We start from the raw sequence: 17,503 nt of genomic DNA, 5'->3' as shown, positions 1-17,503 counted from the left end.
CCCCTTCATCCTGACCACTGGTCATGCTGGCCAGTCCAACTACATCTGGTGGGCTAATAAATAACAACACACCCCTAAATGGTTCTTGGCTCCCATGCCAACATTTTAATTTATTTTGTCTCTTTCCAGGATGTGTGTGCACAAGCGATGGGACCAAAGGTGATCTCCACCAAGGACTCAGTTCGTTGCATGGTGAGAGATCCTGCCTTTTAGTGCTATTTAAAGTGCCACTCTTTAACTTCCCATCTCCCCTTGCTACCTGGAAGAGATGCCTTGATTTCACAGACATAGCTACATCAGGCCTCTTCAGTCACTGATAGCTGCAGACGGTCAGTATTTTGCAGGAGAGTTTCAGGCACAAACTGAAACTCTAGATTTGCATATTTATAGTGGATTAAATCACTCTTCTTACCCTGGTGCAGAGGTTTTCAAACTTTTTGAGTCCATTGTTTTCTTAACCAGCTAAATCCATTCTTTCTGCGGCAACCCTGTGGGGCTCAAGAGTCCAGTTATGTCACCCCTTGCCTGCAGAGCTGACAGCTTCTCACACTTTTTCAGACACCCTCCCTTGTGGAGTGTTCCCTCAGCCTCCTCTCCCCTCTCCTTGGGAGTCGTCCAGGCAGCTGCTGCTGCTGCTGTCCCTGGTCTCTGGTGAGCTTCCTCCCCACTAAAGAGAGGTGCCTCCCAGAGGCACCATTCACCTGCGGAACATATAGCCAGGGCTGTTGCAAAAAAAAAAACAGTTGTGCAAGCCTTTGGGAAGCAGAGATGTGAGAAGGCATCAAAGGATGGGAAGAAAACAGGGACAGAGACCAGTGTTGCCCACAGCACCCCTGACCATCATTCAAGTCACCCCAGGGTGCCACAGCACACTGGTTGAAAACCACTGCCCTGGTGTAACAGATCCACTCTAAAAAGGAACAAGACTACTAGTGGTTTGAAAAGCAGTGAGGAAATGAATTGAAAAGTTTGATATGAACAATCAAACTTTGATATGATTAACGGTATGATTAACGGTTTGATATGATTAACGGTAAGATGTGCAAATACCCTGTAAACAAATCAGGATAAATGCTCATTGTCATGTAACACACACCCCGCTTAAACAAATCATGGCGTAAGGCTCAATAAAGACTGGCCATGGCGTTACCGCTTCAAAAGCTTTTTGTGCAAGCAAATCAGGATCAATTCTGAATCCACAGGTTGGCTGGAGAAGCTGTGGATCTCTTGAGTCTTGGCCTCTTTCCTATGATCATTGCTGCCCACATCAGTCCCTGCGCTAGCAGTGGCTGCCAACCCTCCAATTCTGGCCACAAGCCATATGTGCATGGAGCAGCTACTGGAAACAGGGAGCTGCCTTATCCCAAGTCAGACCATTGGTCCATCTGTATGAGCATTATCTACACTGACTGGCAGCAGCTTGCCAGGCCTTTCGGCCAGCAATCTTAAGAACGTAAGAAGAGCTTGCTGGATCAGGCCAGTGCCCCATCTAGTCCAACATCCTGTTCTCACAGGGGCTAACCAGAGCACTCTGCCCACCGGCAGTTCCCAGCACCTGATATTCAGAGGCATAATGCCTTTGACCTTGGAGGTAGAACATAGCCATTATGGATGGTCGCCATGGATAGCCTTGTCCTCCATGAATTTGTCCATTCCGCTTTCTAAAGCCATCCAAGCTGGTGGCCATCACTGCTTCCTGCAGGAGTGAGTTCCATAGTTTAACTATGCACTGTGTGAGGTCGCCATTTATTTTATCTGTCCTTAATCTTCCAACAAGACCTTTCCCTACCCCGGGATTGAATCTGGGACCTTTGCTTGAAAAGCAAGCGCTTTGCCACAGAACAACAGTCCTTATGTCAAGGAGAGGCCTCTCCCATCCCATAATTTGGTTGGGTAACACGCCCTTACAGGAAACTTCTACACATGTCAAGATTCCTTTCCTGAATGGAAAAGGTGGAGACTCACTTCAGTGTATTATTATACATAGTCCTGGCCTTAGCAGAGTATCTTAAATCTGATGATGGGTTGATTTTTCTCCTCCAGAAGCTCTTGCCAGATCCAATCCTGAAGCTGAAGAGGGTTATTGGGTTTGGAGGCTTCAGTACCAAATGGGTCAGTATGCTTGAATTTATTCATCATGCGTATTTGGCACTTAATGCTTCAAGCAAGAAGTGTAGTCCGTTCCCTGCAGAAGTCTCTCATTTGACCTTTTGTCTTTGTCACCCAGGCTCTGTGGGCTGCAAATGGATCTGTGGTGGTCTACCCCTGCCATGCTCTGATTATAGCAATTGCATTAGACACTGGCAAACAGCGGTTCTTTGCTGGGCACACTGATAAGGTAACATTTGTTTCTTTTGTCTTGTTTTTCCACATGTCAATAAAAATACAGGAGAGACTTAAAAATACACCAGTCCGTCTCAACCTGGGGATCTTTAGATGTTATGTACTGCAACTCTGCTCAGCCCCAGCAAGTATTGCCAGTGGCCAGGAATGGGCACCAGGTTGCAGAAGCCTGGTATGCACCAGGAGCCTTCATAACGTCAGATGAATGCATTCTGAGATTTGGGTAGAATTAGAAGCAGTATTTCGGTATCTCATAAACTTCACCCAGCTGTTGTGAAAGCGGGGTTGTGGAACCTGTGGTCATCCAGATTGAGGTACAACTCCCAGCAGCCCTGACCATTGGCTCTGCTGGCTAGGGCTGATGGGAGTCAGCATCCAGCAACATCTGGAGAGCCACAGGTTACCCACAGGTTAAAGAATTTCATATCTACAGCCTGACTTCCTGCTTTAATTCGCGAAAGTTAATTTTTTTGATTTTGATCATTGTGCGCATGCAGTTTTTGCAGCTGTTAATAAACAGCAAGGGGCAGGCATTCTTTTGCTGTGTTATTTGTCCAATATCCTTGTACACCTTGTACACTTCTGCATATTGCTTCCAAAATGCCTTTGTCATTGTTGCTGCATTGGTGCATGTCTCTCTGTGTGTATTGTGTGAAATCTACAGGTATAATACTATGAATATACTAATAGTAATAAACTATTGTTTATGAAGATGCACTCATTAATAAACTGTAGTTTGTTAAGCCAAGGATGACCATTGGGTTCAGCGCAAGGTTCTGGGCAAGTCAGAATGGGCAACAGGCATAACTGAGGCTAGAAGGGGATAGTGGCAGCACTTAAGGGGCATTCAGACCCATAGGACCAAATGCCCCCATTCAATTTTATAGCCCCTAAAAACAGGCGTTAACTCTGGGCAAAAGGGTCATATCTATTTTTTACTAAAAAGAGGATATCAATTAGCTTGATGATGAGAGTAGTGACTAATTAATGAATGAGTTGCTTCTTGCAAACAAGAAGTCTTGAAGTAAAACATAGTGAACCAGTTTAAAATATGACACGTTGAAAATGTTTCATGTACAATAAACAAATTATAAAAGGAAAAGCATCCATCCTCCATGCAACTGCAATACCACTACAAACACGCTAGCACACGCACAAAACCATGACCCCCAAAAGCACCTTGTCCCTTGAAGCCTTGGAGAATTTGAACATGTTTGCCTGCTGTCGAAAACATGCCATTGTTGGCACCGGGTGATGTTCCCTGGGGAGAGAGCCCTGAGAGACTAAGCTGGGGACCAGAAAGTCTGCATTTGAAATCTTGCCTTTGTACCGATAGCTCAGCTGGTAGATCACGAGACCCCTTAATCTTAGGGTTGTGGGTTCAAGCCCCACCTTGGGTGAAAGATTCCTACTTTGCAGGGGGTTGGACTAGATGACCCTTGTGGCCCCTTCTAACTGCAATTCTATGATTCTATCATGGGCATTAGGCAAGCCATATTCATCCTTAGCACCACCACTAACTATCACCATCTGCAACGTGGGGAATAATAATTCCAGCCTACCTTACAGGGCTCTTGTAAGTGAAGGTGAAGCTCTTCCAGTTCTATGTGAATGCTAAGTAGCAGGTGGTGGTTGAGGCTACAGCAGCAACAGCCATTCTCTGGAGACCTTCATGCTTCTGTTACCAGTTTAATAAAACCCCCATAATAAGGATTTGATTACCTTTCAGCTCTTTGATCAGCTCCTTGGTGTAGTTTGAAAGAGGAGCAGCAACAGGCAGTTCCTTCCTATGTAAAAGGCACATAATTCTCCTGAAAGGAATCCAATTCTGCTTAATGCCACAGGGTACCTTTTCCCACAATGTCTCAATTTTCTGCAGGTGGCGGCATTGGCGTTCAACGGCAACAGCACTTTGCTGGCCTCTGCACAGATAGGGCAACTGAGCGTGATACGTCTTTGGGATTTTCCATCGGGGAGGTGCCTCTGCATGTTTAAAACGGGGATGCAATCAATCTCTTGCCTCAGGTAAGTGCAGGAGGGAGCAGGGTAGGCTGGGGCACAAGGAGGCATCCAAGGAGTGTGGCAATCACATAGGGTCCCCGGACGTTTCATCGTCTATTGATCCCTGTGCCACTACTTTATTTCTCACTGCCACCACCCAGGCCCTACCTGGTACAATACTGAGTCCAGTCAGGGTTAAATTGGAACATAAACTTCTGTTTATTTATTGCAGTTTAACAGGTGTGTGGTTTCATAAACGGTATCGGTCTATTACAATCATGGGGTGCCTATCCAGACCTATAACTTCCGCTACCTGCTCTTACTCATTAAACCACCTCTCAGATATTTACTTGTCTTCCTAGTCCCTAACTATTCCTGACTCAACTTATTTTGCTACACTAACTCAACCTCCCCACAGACTCTATCCCAATTCACTCCCACTCCAACCAACCACCCAACTCCCAACGAACTCCCCTTTCGCCCCTCCCAGAGCTGGTTTTATAGTCCCTCTGACTCCACCCCCCTGGGTTCTGATTGGGTAACTTGTTTAACTATTTCACCTCCAGCACTCTCATATGTTAACTTTACAAGGAGGATCTGGAACTCTTGACTCCCAAAGGCTTTAATTTTAAGATTAGTATGGTACGTAAGGCAAGTTACAGGTTGCAAGAACCAGCGGTTACATGGGAGGTCAAAGGCATGGTTGGGCACGCTCTAAAATATTGAACCGACAAGTGACAAGCCCCTTGCACCTTCCATTTGAGGGACAGGAGGGCACAACATTTAGCAAGCCAAGCAGCCAGAGCCCTGAGGCTAGGCAGGCAAAAGGGCACTCCTTCTGTAGTGGGTTGGCTAGGTGAGGTTTGTGCACACTGGCATCTCCATGCCCTAGTTGCCAGCTTGGCATCAAATGTATTCCCAGCTGTTTCCTGGGAAGGCACTGGAGACATCTCAGCTGGTAAAGCTGAGGAGTGTGTGTCTGGAACAAAGATAACAGAAGGCACCTCTGAGAGTTTTCCTGAGCCTCCTTTGGAGGGCAGATCTCAACAGATGTCTCTTGGTCAAAATCTGCTATGCCCACCCTGCCAAGGGTCTAGATCTAACTCCCCAAACTCCTTCTTAAGGTCTCTCTCTCTCTCTCTCTCTCTCACACACACACACACACACACCCTGTCCATGACACCTTCACAGGACTCATGGCAGCAAGGTAGAAAATGAAAGACTGCCAGTTTTGATGCTGTCAAAACTGGGGTTTTAGTGAACAGCGGAATCTGGCTTATAGTAAGTACTCAGGCTGCTTCTCCACTTATGCTAGTGCTGTCCACTCTGATGGGCATAAGGTTGCCAAGGAGTTCAGGCAAAGGTTTTCCACAACACTTGCTATTACCTGATGCCTTTAACTGGAGATTGAACCTGAGATTTTCCGTGTGCAAAACTGTTCTCTGCTGCTGAGCTCTGGCCCCTCATTCTTTTGCAGCTTCTCCTACAGTGGGGGTATCCTGTGTGGCACTGGGAAGGACCGACATGGGAAAACAGTGAGTGAATCAGCATTTCTTTCTTTGCAGTGGGTGTGGTGTGGTCTGTGCTGTCTAACATTCTCGAGTGAGCTCTGTCACAGTTTGTGGCAAGAAGGGGGTGCAAGGTTTTCCAGATCAGTTATTCACCTGGTTGTTAATGTACTGAGATCCAAATGAAACTTTACTAGAGCTGCTATTGCTCTTTTTTAAAAAAAAATCTCGGTACCTTAGAAGAGTGCTGCATTGATTATATGACAAGGAAGTGCTGCTTTGGTGTGAGTTGCAGGTGGATGTCAGGCTGAGTTGCACTCTGGATTCTGTCACGGTGTTCCATTGCACCAGAATCAGTTTAGTCCTGCTGACCACATGACCTGGAAAGCTGTCTGTGGACAAATGCCAGCTCCCTCGGCCTGAAGTGAGATGAACGCCGCAACCCCATAGTCGCCTTTGGCTGGACTTAACCGTCCAGGGGTCCTTTACCTTACCTTTACCTTTATACTACTGATACGTGCCCCTTCTGCAAGGGCTATGTCTTTGACCTGTTTTCTGAGATTGTTGCTGGAGTTGTGTTCAGGCTCAAGCCACAGGCCTTCCAAGAGTGTGGCTAGTGGTCTGCTCCTTGAGCTGCTGTGTTTTTAATGCCACTGAATGTCTAATAATAATAATAATAGTAATAATAATAATAATAATAATAATAATAATAATAATAATAATAATAATACATTTTTATTTATATTTATACCCCACCTTCCCAACCAATAACACCAATAAAATTACAATAAAACATAATTGGGGGGGGGGAGACAAACAAAACCAAAAAAAACAAAAACCAGTTTATTTAAAATATGGGTTGAAATACAATTTAAAATGCAGCCTCATTTCGATAGTAGCCCATAAATCAAAACCATAAGGGGAGGGAAACATAAGGGTCAGACTGAGACCGAACCAAAGGCCAGGTGGAACAGCTCTGTCTTGCAGGTCCTGCGGAAAGATGTCAAGACCTTAGTTTAACGCTTGCTGGAGAATTGCCTTTGGGGTCTGTACAGAAGCTCTTGGCAATGTGTTTGTTTGGTTTGTGCTGACTTTGACTATGTCCACATGGTGAGCTTTTAGGGATGAGGAGGGATATGAGCCTGGCTCTCCTGTGTCCCACCCATCTGCCTCTCTCTCTCCTCCCTTTGCAGATGGTGGTGGTGTGGAATACTGTTCAGGTGAACCATGGGGGAGAGGTGGTGATGCTTGCCAAAGCGCACACAGATGTGGACATCCAGGCCTTAAAGATTGCCTTTTTTGATGACACCAGGTAAAGAGTGGAGCTTGTTGTTGCCGTTTTATTGCATCCTGTGTATCCTGCCCTTCCTCCCAAAGATAAGCTGCGTCCCTTCCTCTGCCATTCGTCATTCTGGATTCCGTCCTTCTGGCATCCATAACCAAAAATATTGGGATTTCAGCTCCGGTCCTCCGAGCTGATAAGGCTCTATCACCCTCTTTGGGTGGAGCTTATTGTTGCCGTTTTATTGCATGTGTATCCTGCCCTTCCTCCCAAATGAGCCCAGGGCAGCAAAGCAGAGGCTGAAAAAGGAAAAGCAGCATCACGCAGGAGGAAAGAAAGAGGCACCCCTTTGCTTGTGGGAACCTCAACTGTGCCAATGCACGATGCAAGACTTGTACCTTAAAAACAAGTCCTGTCTAGTTTCATACTCCCAGCATTTCTCATAACAGAATGGTGTCATGTGGCCGGGACAACGTGAGGCTGTGGCGGGTCCGGAGTGGAGTGCTGCGCTCCTGCCCGGTAAATTTGGGCGAGTACCGTTCCATGGAGTTCACGGACTTGGACTTTGAAGCAGGCCATTCCACCCAGCGAGAGCCACAAGACCGGACACTGTAAGAAGCTGCTCTACTTTATTGCTCCTTGGTGAATGCTTTTGAAAAAAGCGGATAACTGCAAGACAGGCTTCTGGGTTTCTATACTGTTTTCCATACCTGGTAACAAGATCATACCTTCATGCTTCCAGGACCCTCAGCTAATTAGAGTTGGGCAAGTCAGGGATGATCTCGTTCCCTAGAGCCCTGGGTAGATCCACTTCTTCCCACCAACAAAGCCTATTAATAGTTCAAATCAAGCATTCCAGAAAACATAGACTAAGCTACATGACGTCTCTCTCAGAAATACAGTATATGTGAAATAAGCAGGCGCTCCCTTAACTCTCTTCCGGTTTAATTAAATTGCCAGCCGTAGATTTAATCAGCTACAACTTTTGTTGCTTGACCTACTGATTTAAAGCTGGCACCCCTAAAAGTCTTATAATTGCTTTTGGTCCTAGAATGATGTTGCTGCTGAGTGACCTTGCTGCTTTCCTCTCAGGTTCGTTTGCAGCCGGAGTGGACACGTTTTGGAAATCAACTATAAGAATGTCGCTGTCAGAAATGCCCGGCGCCTCTTGCCATCGGAAGGGCAGCACTCTCATCAGCGGGAGAAGCAAACTTTTAACTCAGGTGGGCTGCATAGGATTCTCTGTGTGGTGTAGTGGTTAAGAGCGGTAGTCTCGTAATCTTGTGAACCGGGTTCGCGTCTCCGCTCCTCCACATGCAGCTGCTGGGTGACCTTGGGCCAGTCACACTTCTCTGAAGTCTCTCAGCCCCACTCACCCCACAGAGTGTTTGTTGTGGGGGAGGAAGGGAAAGGAGAATGTTAGCCACTTTGAGACTCCTTAGGGTAGTGATAAAGCGGGATATCAAATCCAAATCCAAACTCTCTGTAGCTGCCTACAGAACTTTCCTCTTGGGAACTTGCCAAACTGGCCTTTCCCTGGTCCCCTCCAGATGTTTTGGAATAAAACTCCCATCAGTCCCAGTCAGCTTGGCCAAATGGTCAAGGATGATGGGATTTGTAGTCCAAAACATCTGGAGGGGTCCAGGTTAGAAAATACAAGCCTGGAGACAATCCGTTTGTAACACAGGTATTGGGCAGGAGCGAGCAGTCTTCTTTCAAGGAATAATTTCTGTTTCGGTGTTGCTTAATTTTCCTAGCACTCAAATGGCAACATGTTGGTGGCAGAAATCAGCTTGGCTCTGATGCCTTTAAGAGTGTCGTGGTGGGATATGGCTCTGACCCATGCAATATTCTCCTGCCCAGCTCTATAGAAATGAATGGCTGATGGAGGGATAGATATCATTAGGTTCCTCTACACAAGCTACTACTTCTGGCTAGCTGTGGAAGGTTGCACTAAAGGCTTCTAGCACGGAAAGGATTTCAGAATTATCCCACAATGCCTGACATGGATATCTGGGCCAGCTCCAAATCTTCTTGCTCAGATTACAACTGACTATACAGTGTGGGGCCTTCACTGCCAGCTCTTGTGCTTCAGAGTGTACTGGATCTTTGTTCTTTCAGGTCCTGGGATAGCACTGAACAGCATATGTCTCTCATCAACTTTCTGTGCCACAGCCTCTGAAGATGGCTACCTGCGCCTGTGGCCACTGGACTTCTCTGAAGTCTTCTTGGAGGCAGGTGCGTAGAGCTTCGGGATCGTGCTGTCAATATCTGCATAGGTGTATAACTGAGACATCTAAAGACGAGATCTATGTAGTAAACTAAGGGTCAACATCCTCAGGCCCACGTGGTCCTCTCAGCCTCTCCCATTGGGCCCCAGGAGCTCTTCCCAAGCCACACCCCTCATTGGCCAATCCTTGCAGCCTCTTTGAGTTTTTGCCTGGCTGGAATATGTCCTAGAATTCTGATGTTGCCTGTTGCTAGCCTGGATGGAGGAGATAGCAGAACACATGCAGAAACTGCCTTACTGTGCAGAGGTAAAATTCACATCCATTGTTCTGTCCTCTTTTGTCTCTGGCCCTGCCCACCAGTGATATGTAGCCTCTGGGAGGTTGTCCAGAACGAAATGTGGCCCTTGGACTGATAAATGGTCCCCTGTTTTAGAAAACAGAGCTCTGTGGCAATTCCACCACCAATCCCTGTGACATGTTCACCCTGCAGGCATGGCTCCAGTAACCTATTCACCCTGGACATCTTTCATTGTCTCGTTAACAGGCTACATGTAAATTTAGAAAAACTGTGTAAGATCCGTGCCCATTTGCTTCCCTAATCATATGAAGAGTTCTCATGGCCTACCTAGAAGCCTGTTTAGTCCAACATCCTGTTTTCCACAGTGGCCAACCAGATGGCCTCTGGGTAGCCCGCAAGCAGGATGGTCCATAGCCATCTCCTGCTATTGTTTCATAGCTACAGGTATTTAGAGGCATGCTGCCTCTGAGCTTCCAGGTATTGTTGTTGTTGTTGTTGTTTTAAAAAACGCATTCTGCCAAACCTGTGGCTGGTGTCGCTTTGGTTTCACAAGCATAAACACTCTTGCCTGAAAGTGAGAAATAAGTTTTTGCATAAATGAGTCGCAAGCATGTCACCTGCAGACTCTTCATTGGGCGGCTTGTCTTCCTGCAGAGCATCACAGCCCGGTGAGTTCGGTCCGCATCAGCCCAGATAACCTGAAGGTTCTGTGCACAACTGCCTCTGGGAATGTGGGTTGCCTGGACATCCAGTCTAAGGACTATTGCACCGTTATGCGCTCCCATCTGGATTCTGTTTTGGCATTCTCTGTGGAGAGATCCCAGAAGCAGCTGGTGACTGTCTCTCAGGATAACACCATTCGCGTCTGGAACCTTGAGTCTATGCAGCAGGTAATGTCAAGAATGCCTTTTTCATAAAGTCTACCAGGGACTCAGAGGATCATATCGAACGTTAATTCTATTTGGAGTCAGCTTGTTGAAATCAATGGACGTGACTATCTTAGGTCTAGTTGATAGCACTAATGTCAGTCCTCCCCCCACCATAGTTCAGTCCTTCCTTAATAGCTGATACTTCTATTGGATTGGATTGGTGAGTTACCGTATTTTTCGCTCCATTGGATGCACCGGACCATAGGACGCACCGGACCATAGGAGGGGGAGAACAGGGAAATTTTTTTTTCTTGTTCTCCCCCTCTAAAACAAGGTGCGTTCACCAGAGCTTGTGGGGCTGGCGGTGGGGGGAAGCGCTGCTTTCCCCCACCTCCAGCCTCAAAGATCCCTGAAGCCTTTGGAGCGCAGCACCCCACTGCCCTGCAGAGGTTTGGGCGCAGCCGTCCCCAAGCTAGAGCAGCGAGACGGAGCCCTCCGTCTCACTGTTCTGGCTTGGGAACAGCCTTGCTAGCTTCTGCAGGACAGCAAGGTGAAGGCACCTCGCTGCCCTGGAGAGGTTTGCGCGCAGCCGTCCCCAAGCTAGAGCAGCGAGATGGAGCCCTCCGTCTCACTGTTCTGGCTTGGGAACAGCCTTGCTAGCTTCTGCAGGACAGCGAGGTGAAGGCACCCTGCTGCCCTGGAGAGGTTTGCGCGCAGCCGTCCCCAAGCTAGAGCAGCGAGAGGGAGCGCTCCGCAGTGCTCCGTCTTCCTGTTCTGGCTTTGGGCTTAGCGGCGCAGCCTGCATTCGCTCTATAGGACGCACACACATTTCCCCTTAATTTTTGGAGGGGAAAATGTGCGTCCTATAGAACGAAAAATACGGTATCTCCCGTTGGTTGTTTCGTTGGGTTCAGGCCTATCTGCTCGTGTGACATTGAGCTGAGATTTGAGGTTAAGGCAACATCTGATCTATAAATGTAAGGCACTGTGATATCGCATTATTATTATTATTATTGATATCCTGGCTTTCCCCCTGATAGGACTCAAGGCTACTTACAACTAAAATTTAAACAGCTAAAAAAATGCTCATTAAAAAAACAATGAACCATTAGTAGAATTCAAATATATACAGATAGAAGATCACATACAAATCCTTACAATAAAAACAGCACAGCAACGGCTCCTTCCTAAAAATAGTAAAATAAAAATAGTAAATTCCCAGAAGCCTATTGAAACAAGAAAGTATTACAGTCATGGCTTCACTCAAAGAATCCTGGGAGCTGTAGTTTTGTTAAGGCTCCTCTGAGTTCTTAGGAGACCCCTATTCCCATCACAGAGCTACAGCTCTCAGGTTTCCCTGGGTAGACGGATTGGTTAATATACCACTCTGGGTATTGTGGCTCTGTGAGGAGAGTAGGGGGTCTCCTAACAACTCTCAACACCCTTTGCAAACTACACTTCCCAGGATTCTTTAGGGGAAGCCGTGGCTGTTTAAAGTGGTATCATAGTGCTTTAAATGTGTAGTGAGAATGAGGCCTAAGACTTTGGCAGCTTGTTATTGCCAGCCCGTCTTGTGTCTGATCAGCATGATCCTCTGCCCCCTATAGCTCTATGAATTCACTGCCTCTGACGAAACACCGTGTGCCGTCTCTTTCCACCCCTCGCAATTTATCTTTGCTTGCGGTTTTGATACTGGTGTCGTGAGGACCATCAGTCTGGCTGCCTCAAAACTCCTTGAGGAACACAAGTATGTTTTCAATATATACTTTCAAAGTTGCATCCTGACCGTTCTTCCATGTGTCAATCCAAAATGATGAAAGTTGAGGGCAGTGGGTTGCATCTACTCAAAGAAGAGCCGTTGAAATTAACAAACCTGTTACTAATCTCCATTCATTTCAGTGGGTTTACTCTGAGTAGCATTGGATACAACTCCGTTGGATGTTCTTTCAAGAGGAACAGAAATGTGGGAGCTCAACATTATCTTGTGTAGATATTAGCTTCTTGCAGACTTTGGAGTTCTCTGTTCCAGTTCTGATGTTGTGAGAAGCTGGAAAAGAGGCTAAAAGTGCAGGGTGGGGGTGAGGTCTAGGAGAGCAGGCAGGCTTCTTGTTGACATGGACCTGGTTCTGACCAGTGAAATGGTAAAAGCTCTGTATGGGCTGTACCACTTAGAGTGTAGGGGGGAGAAATCAAATGGTGGGACACACCTCCATTATAAAAAATATATATTCCTCCATATAGAAAACCTGCCTGTTGGAGAGAAGGCTAGGCTGGAATCCTTCTTGTTTTCTATACAAAAGGTTTTGGTTTTTAATGGAGGAACATTCTGTAAGAAGAGTCCTTCTGGATCAGACAAATGGTTTATTAAGTCCAGCACTGTTTTCTCACAATGGCCAACTAAATGCCTACAGTTCAACAGTGTTCTCCCTACTTGAGATTCCAAGCAAATGGCATACTGCTGCTATCAATGCAGGTAGAACCTAGCCACTGTGGCTAATAGCGACTGATAGTCTTGCCCTCCATATGTTTCTTTAACTCCATCATGTGAGCTCATTGCTGCCATCTGAAGTGTTATGGCCCTGACATGTGTGCCGCCTCATTAAGGATCAATGTATGAACTAGTTTGATTGCCATCTTAATTTTCGGTTCCCCGTTCTGCTTTCTTTCATTCTTTTTGGTACTTTGCAGGCAGCACCGTGGGTCAATCACAGGCCTGACCTTCTCCCCAGACGGCAATTTCATGTACAGTTCCTGCAGCCATGGGACCCTGGCTCTTTATAACTCTGCCATCCAGAAAAGCCACGTTATCAGAGTACTAGGTAAGGTTTTTGTTTGTTTGTTAATATATTTACTTAGAGCATTTGTACTCTGCCCTTCAGCTTCAGTAGGTCCCAGAGCAGCTTGTATACCATCAATTAAAACAGGACAGTTCCTGTCTGCACTCTTTCAACATGGCACAAAAGAAAAAGGGAATAGGGAGGGAAGAGGAAGCAAGCAAACTCAGGCAACAATTCTTAAATAGTTGTTCTTAAGACCAATTAATTGTACTAGTGCCCATTAAAGCACCCTGCTCTTTGCTTCCTTTCTCTTGCATTCCTGTCCCCACAACGGCTATTAACTAAGTGGTGCTCCACCACCAGCAAGAGCCTTTGCTTGCGTTTCTTTTGCCAAAGTTCATTTTCCATTTTTATTTCCTCATTTGGGAAAGGCTTCCATGAAAAGGGCTGCCCCCCCCCCCACTTTTGGGTCTGGTTCTGCCACCACTGGTGTGCTGCTGCCAACAAATTACCCCCAAGGGAATGTGGCCATTGACAGGAAAGGGGATCTTCAGTCTGGCCCTCATGGTTTGTGAAGTCGTGCTGCATTATGATTTTGGTGTGACTTGATGGTTCTTTCCTTCTGCTTTCTTGGTATGGTGGTTAGAGTGCTCAACTAGGACCCAAGAGACCAGGGTTCAAATACCCTCCCTGCCATGAGTCACTGGGTAACTTTGGGCCCATCACTGAGTCCCACCCTAACAGGGTTGTTATGGGAATAAAATGAAGGCGGGGTGTGTGAAGCCTTGCACGCCACCTTGAGCTCCTTGCATGGAAAGGTGGGGTAGAAATACACTGATTTAATAAAACAAATAACCTCTCATACTAAATATCTACCTTTTATTCAGCAAATGTCACCTCACAAGATGCTGACCTCGGTCCTGATGCTCTCTCTGTCAGCGGCGATGGACATCTCTTGGCCTTTGTGGGACCTTCCAAATACATCGTGACTCTCATGGATGCTTATTCCTTAGACGAGGTAACTTGACACCTTCCAACCACTCGCTGTTCCTCAGGAAAGAAGCTTCCAGAAACATGTAACCCTCACAGTTACAGAGTGGGAAAGTTGGCAGGGTTTTTTGTCTAAACCCAGGGAGCACCTGAAATGCTGGCCTATTCTCAGTCAGGGTGGCCCTTAGCTACATCTGCTGGGCTGCAGTAATAGCAGGGTAATATGCACATCCCCTTCAGTTTGTTTTATAAACGTGGGGGCTATTCCTGTCCACCGTTGTCACTACATAGTGCTGCCGTTCTCTCCTGACAAACATTTGTTTGATCCTGATTGGCCAGGATCCCTTCTTGCACAGGTGGATTTAGGACAGCGTGACTGGTTTCCCCGTACAGGTCGAAGGGGTCAAGGGAGCACCTTCCCATCTCTTTCCCAAAGCCTAGAAAGCACTTGCTTCAGGAAGGAGGTGTAATGGCTATGACAGGGTCCTAGAGTCCTCCTTCATCGTTTTCAAAGCTTGGTTAGTGCTTGCCCAGCTTTGGGAAGGAGACAGGAAGGCTCTAAGACCCTGCCAGAGAGCTCTCGCACCTTCTTTCCAAAAGCCCAGCACCCTGCTTAACTTGACTTTGGTAAAGTGACATGAGGGTTGTATTACTAAGGTTGGCCCCTGCTCCTTTATTGATAAATAGTGCATCTCATGCCTTATGATGTTGTACAGTCCACTTCACTTAATTGTGCTGTATGTATAGACCAGGCCTGAGTGTTCTCTTTATAAATATTCCTCGTCTTCTGTTTTGGTGCAGAAACATTTGCTTCAAGAAATGGGACATCATCATCATCATTATTATTATTATTATTATTATTATTATTATTATTATTATTATTTGTTCTGCCTGGCAGCTGCTGAGAGTAGATATGAGCATTTTGGATTTGGACAGCACTGTTCTGGACATGGCTGAGAGACTCTGCTTTGCCCCTTTCCCTCTGGACCACCTGTGGGTGGCAACATGCTCGCAAAAGGTTCTGGTGATTGATGCCAAGTCTGGACGCTTGATCAGAGTGGTAAGCGACTCCTGTGGTCACTTCTTTGTGTTCTGAGGTTGGGCTCACACACAGTTTTCAGGGTGTTTCTTCCTTGTGCATTTGCCTCTGCAGTGAAAATCCGAGGGATTGTGTCATTCTGAAATTACTAAATTATTGCCAGATGCCAATTTATTTGTATCTCTTGAAGTTTCTCAGTTGATCAAGCTAGTGCTCCCTATTCCCTTAGTTTATTATGGAGACATTCTTTATTCAAAGAAACAAAAGATACTCTCCTGGCTGACATTTCTAAGGAGCTGGTACCCGAAAATGAAACATGCTGTAGACATAGTGATGGCAAAGAAATGAGCAAAGGCCACTCAGCTTAATCATCCTGATCAGACACCACTCCTCTGAAGAAGAGGGAAATGAATCTCTGTCCTCGTTTGGTTCCCAGCAGCTTAATGTAGCCCAGAAATAGGCCCCGTGCTCAGTGGGCAGCTGAGCAATCAAAACCAGCTCCAGAGCAGGACTCTTCTTCTCAGATCTTGAGAAATGGAATGAGGCCACATAAATCATGATTCCAATACCGGACTCTTTAATGATGCTGATTTCGTACCATTCCTCTTCAATGTAATCTTATCCTTGGGTCTCCAACTAGTCTCAAAGGATCTGTCTACTGCAGCCTCTTGAAAGACCCTCCGTGTTTCATGAACCAAAATCTTCTCAGTGCGCAGTTCCTTTCCCTTTTATCTTTCAAAGTCAGAATGCGCTAGACATAGCCAAATAATCTAATGGCTTTGCACAAAGATTTTATTCTTTTGATCAGCAAGCCATAGTAAAGGTAAAGGGACCCCTGGCCATTAGGTCCAGTCGCGGACGACTCTGGGGTTGCGGCGCTCATCTCGCTTCACTGGCTGAGGGAGCCGGCGTACAGCTTCCGGGTCATGTGGCCAGCATGACTAAGCTGCTTCTGGCAAACTAGAGCAGCACACGGAAACGCTGTTTACCTTCCCGCCGGAGTGGTACCTATTTATCTACTTGCACTTTGACATGCTTTTGAACTGCTAGGTTGGCAGGAGCAGGGACCGAGCAACAGGAGCTCACCCCGTCACGGGGATTCGAACAGCCGACCTTCTGATTGGCAAGTCTTAGGCTCTGTGGTTTAACCCACAGCGCCACCCGTGTTAGCCACCCGCGTCCCTTAGTCGCAGCAGTGGATGCCTTTGTAGCAGCCCTCCTGAGTGGGTCTGTCATCCTGACTGATAGAGATGCGCTTCTCAAAGATGTGTCAGAGCACTGCTCAGACTTTGACCTAAAACCTACTCAGGAGCCTGCAGTCACTCTTCCTTAGGGCAGCCTTCTCTGCTAGGTTTGGTTGGATGGCTTGGTAGAGCAACCACATAATGGCTCAGTCCAAAAACACACACACAAGATTTCTGAAATGGTAGCGTCCATTGCCAATGCTACCCGGGACCCCACCCAGTTTTCCATGGGGACCGTAATAGTGGGGGCAGTAGCTAGGAGATTAAAGCATTGATATGTTGACACTAGATATGGTTCTCTTTTAAACAAATCTCTTCGCGGGGTTGATAACTCCGCTTATTTGATTACTTCCTATTTCTTTAACAAACATTCTTTTCTTTGTGTCTGTTCTCAGTGTATTTGTCTTTTTGGTGGAAACAGACGGGTTCAATATTGGGGGTGGTTTGTCTTGATTGCAGGTCCCACAAGTGCACAAGCAGTCTTGTTCTTCGTTGGCCTTCAGCTCCGATGCCCGGTTTCTTTTGACAGCTGGCGATAGAGTCCTCAAGGTGTGGGATTATGGCATGAGATTTGATGTCAACTCTCAGGTACTATACTCAACAACGGGGCAGTCTTTTCCCCTTCAGTTGTCAGTGTTCAGGGTAGATTGTACAGTGAACAGCATAGTAAAGCATTCAAGTGATGAAATGGAGTCAGAACAGGGCCACAGAGAAACAAACGGGGGAGAACCATCATTGTGCTTGGGGGAATATCTTTCGGCGAACAACTACAACACCCAAGAGGTGCGAAACTCCCTGAAACTGATTAAGGAGAGGTGAAAATGTGTAGCAGACATTGGGTGTTGAACCTCACTTGGAAAAGGAAAAAAGGGGAAATTGTGAGGAGAGAATAGAATGGTTGACTGGAATCCTGAAGCAAGG

The 17,503-nt window shown here is 46.5% G+C and overlaps 1 protein-coding gene across 1 annotated transcript in view; it reads left to right on the top strand.

The window, feature by feature from the left end:
* The window catches only part of WDR90 (WD repeat domain 90), a 44,887-nt gene that overhangs the window by 8,772 nt on the left and 18,612 nt on the right, over positions 1–17,503 (top strand). Inside the window, exons 10-24 of the mRNA XM_082199033.1 lie at positions 130–192; positions 2,044–2,112; positions 2,228–2,338; positions 4,223–4,368; positions 5,822–5,879; positions 7,046–7,164; positions 7,584–7,745; positions 8,227–8,357; positions 9,256–9,372; positions 10,318–10,553; positions 12,140–12,279; positions 13,221–13,351; positions 14,197–14,327; positions 15,198–15,359; positions 17,042–17,170. Coding sequence (XP_082055159.1) covers positions 130–192; positions 2,044–2,112; positions 2,228–2,338; positions 4,223–4,368; positions 5,822–5,879; positions 7,046–7,164; positions 7,584–7,745; positions 8,227–8,357; positions 9,256–9,372; positions 10,318–10,553; positions 12,140–12,279; positions 13,221–13,351; positions 14,197–14,327; positions 15,198–15,359; positions 17,042–17,170 — 1,905 coding nt within the window. The remainder of the gene's footprint in view (positions 1–129; positions 193–2,043; positions 2,113–2,227; positions 2,339–4,222; positions 4,369–5,821; positions 5,880–7,045; positions 7,165–7,583; positions 7,746–8,226; positions 8,358–9,255; positions 9,373–10,317; positions 10,554–12,139; positions 12,280–13,220; positions 13,352–14,196; positions 14,328–15,197; positions 15,360–17,041; positions 17,171–17,503) is intronic.

The sequence above is a fragment of the Podarcis vaucheri genome (genome assembly GCF_965113315.1).
Source record: "Podarcis vaucheri genome assembly, chromosome: 14".
Classification (NCBI taxonomy): domain Eukaryota; kingdom Metazoa; phylum Chordata; class Lepidosauria; order Squamata; family Lacertidae; genus Podarcis; species Podarcis vaucheri.
This window is presented reverse-complemented; position numbering and strand designations above follow the sequence as displayed.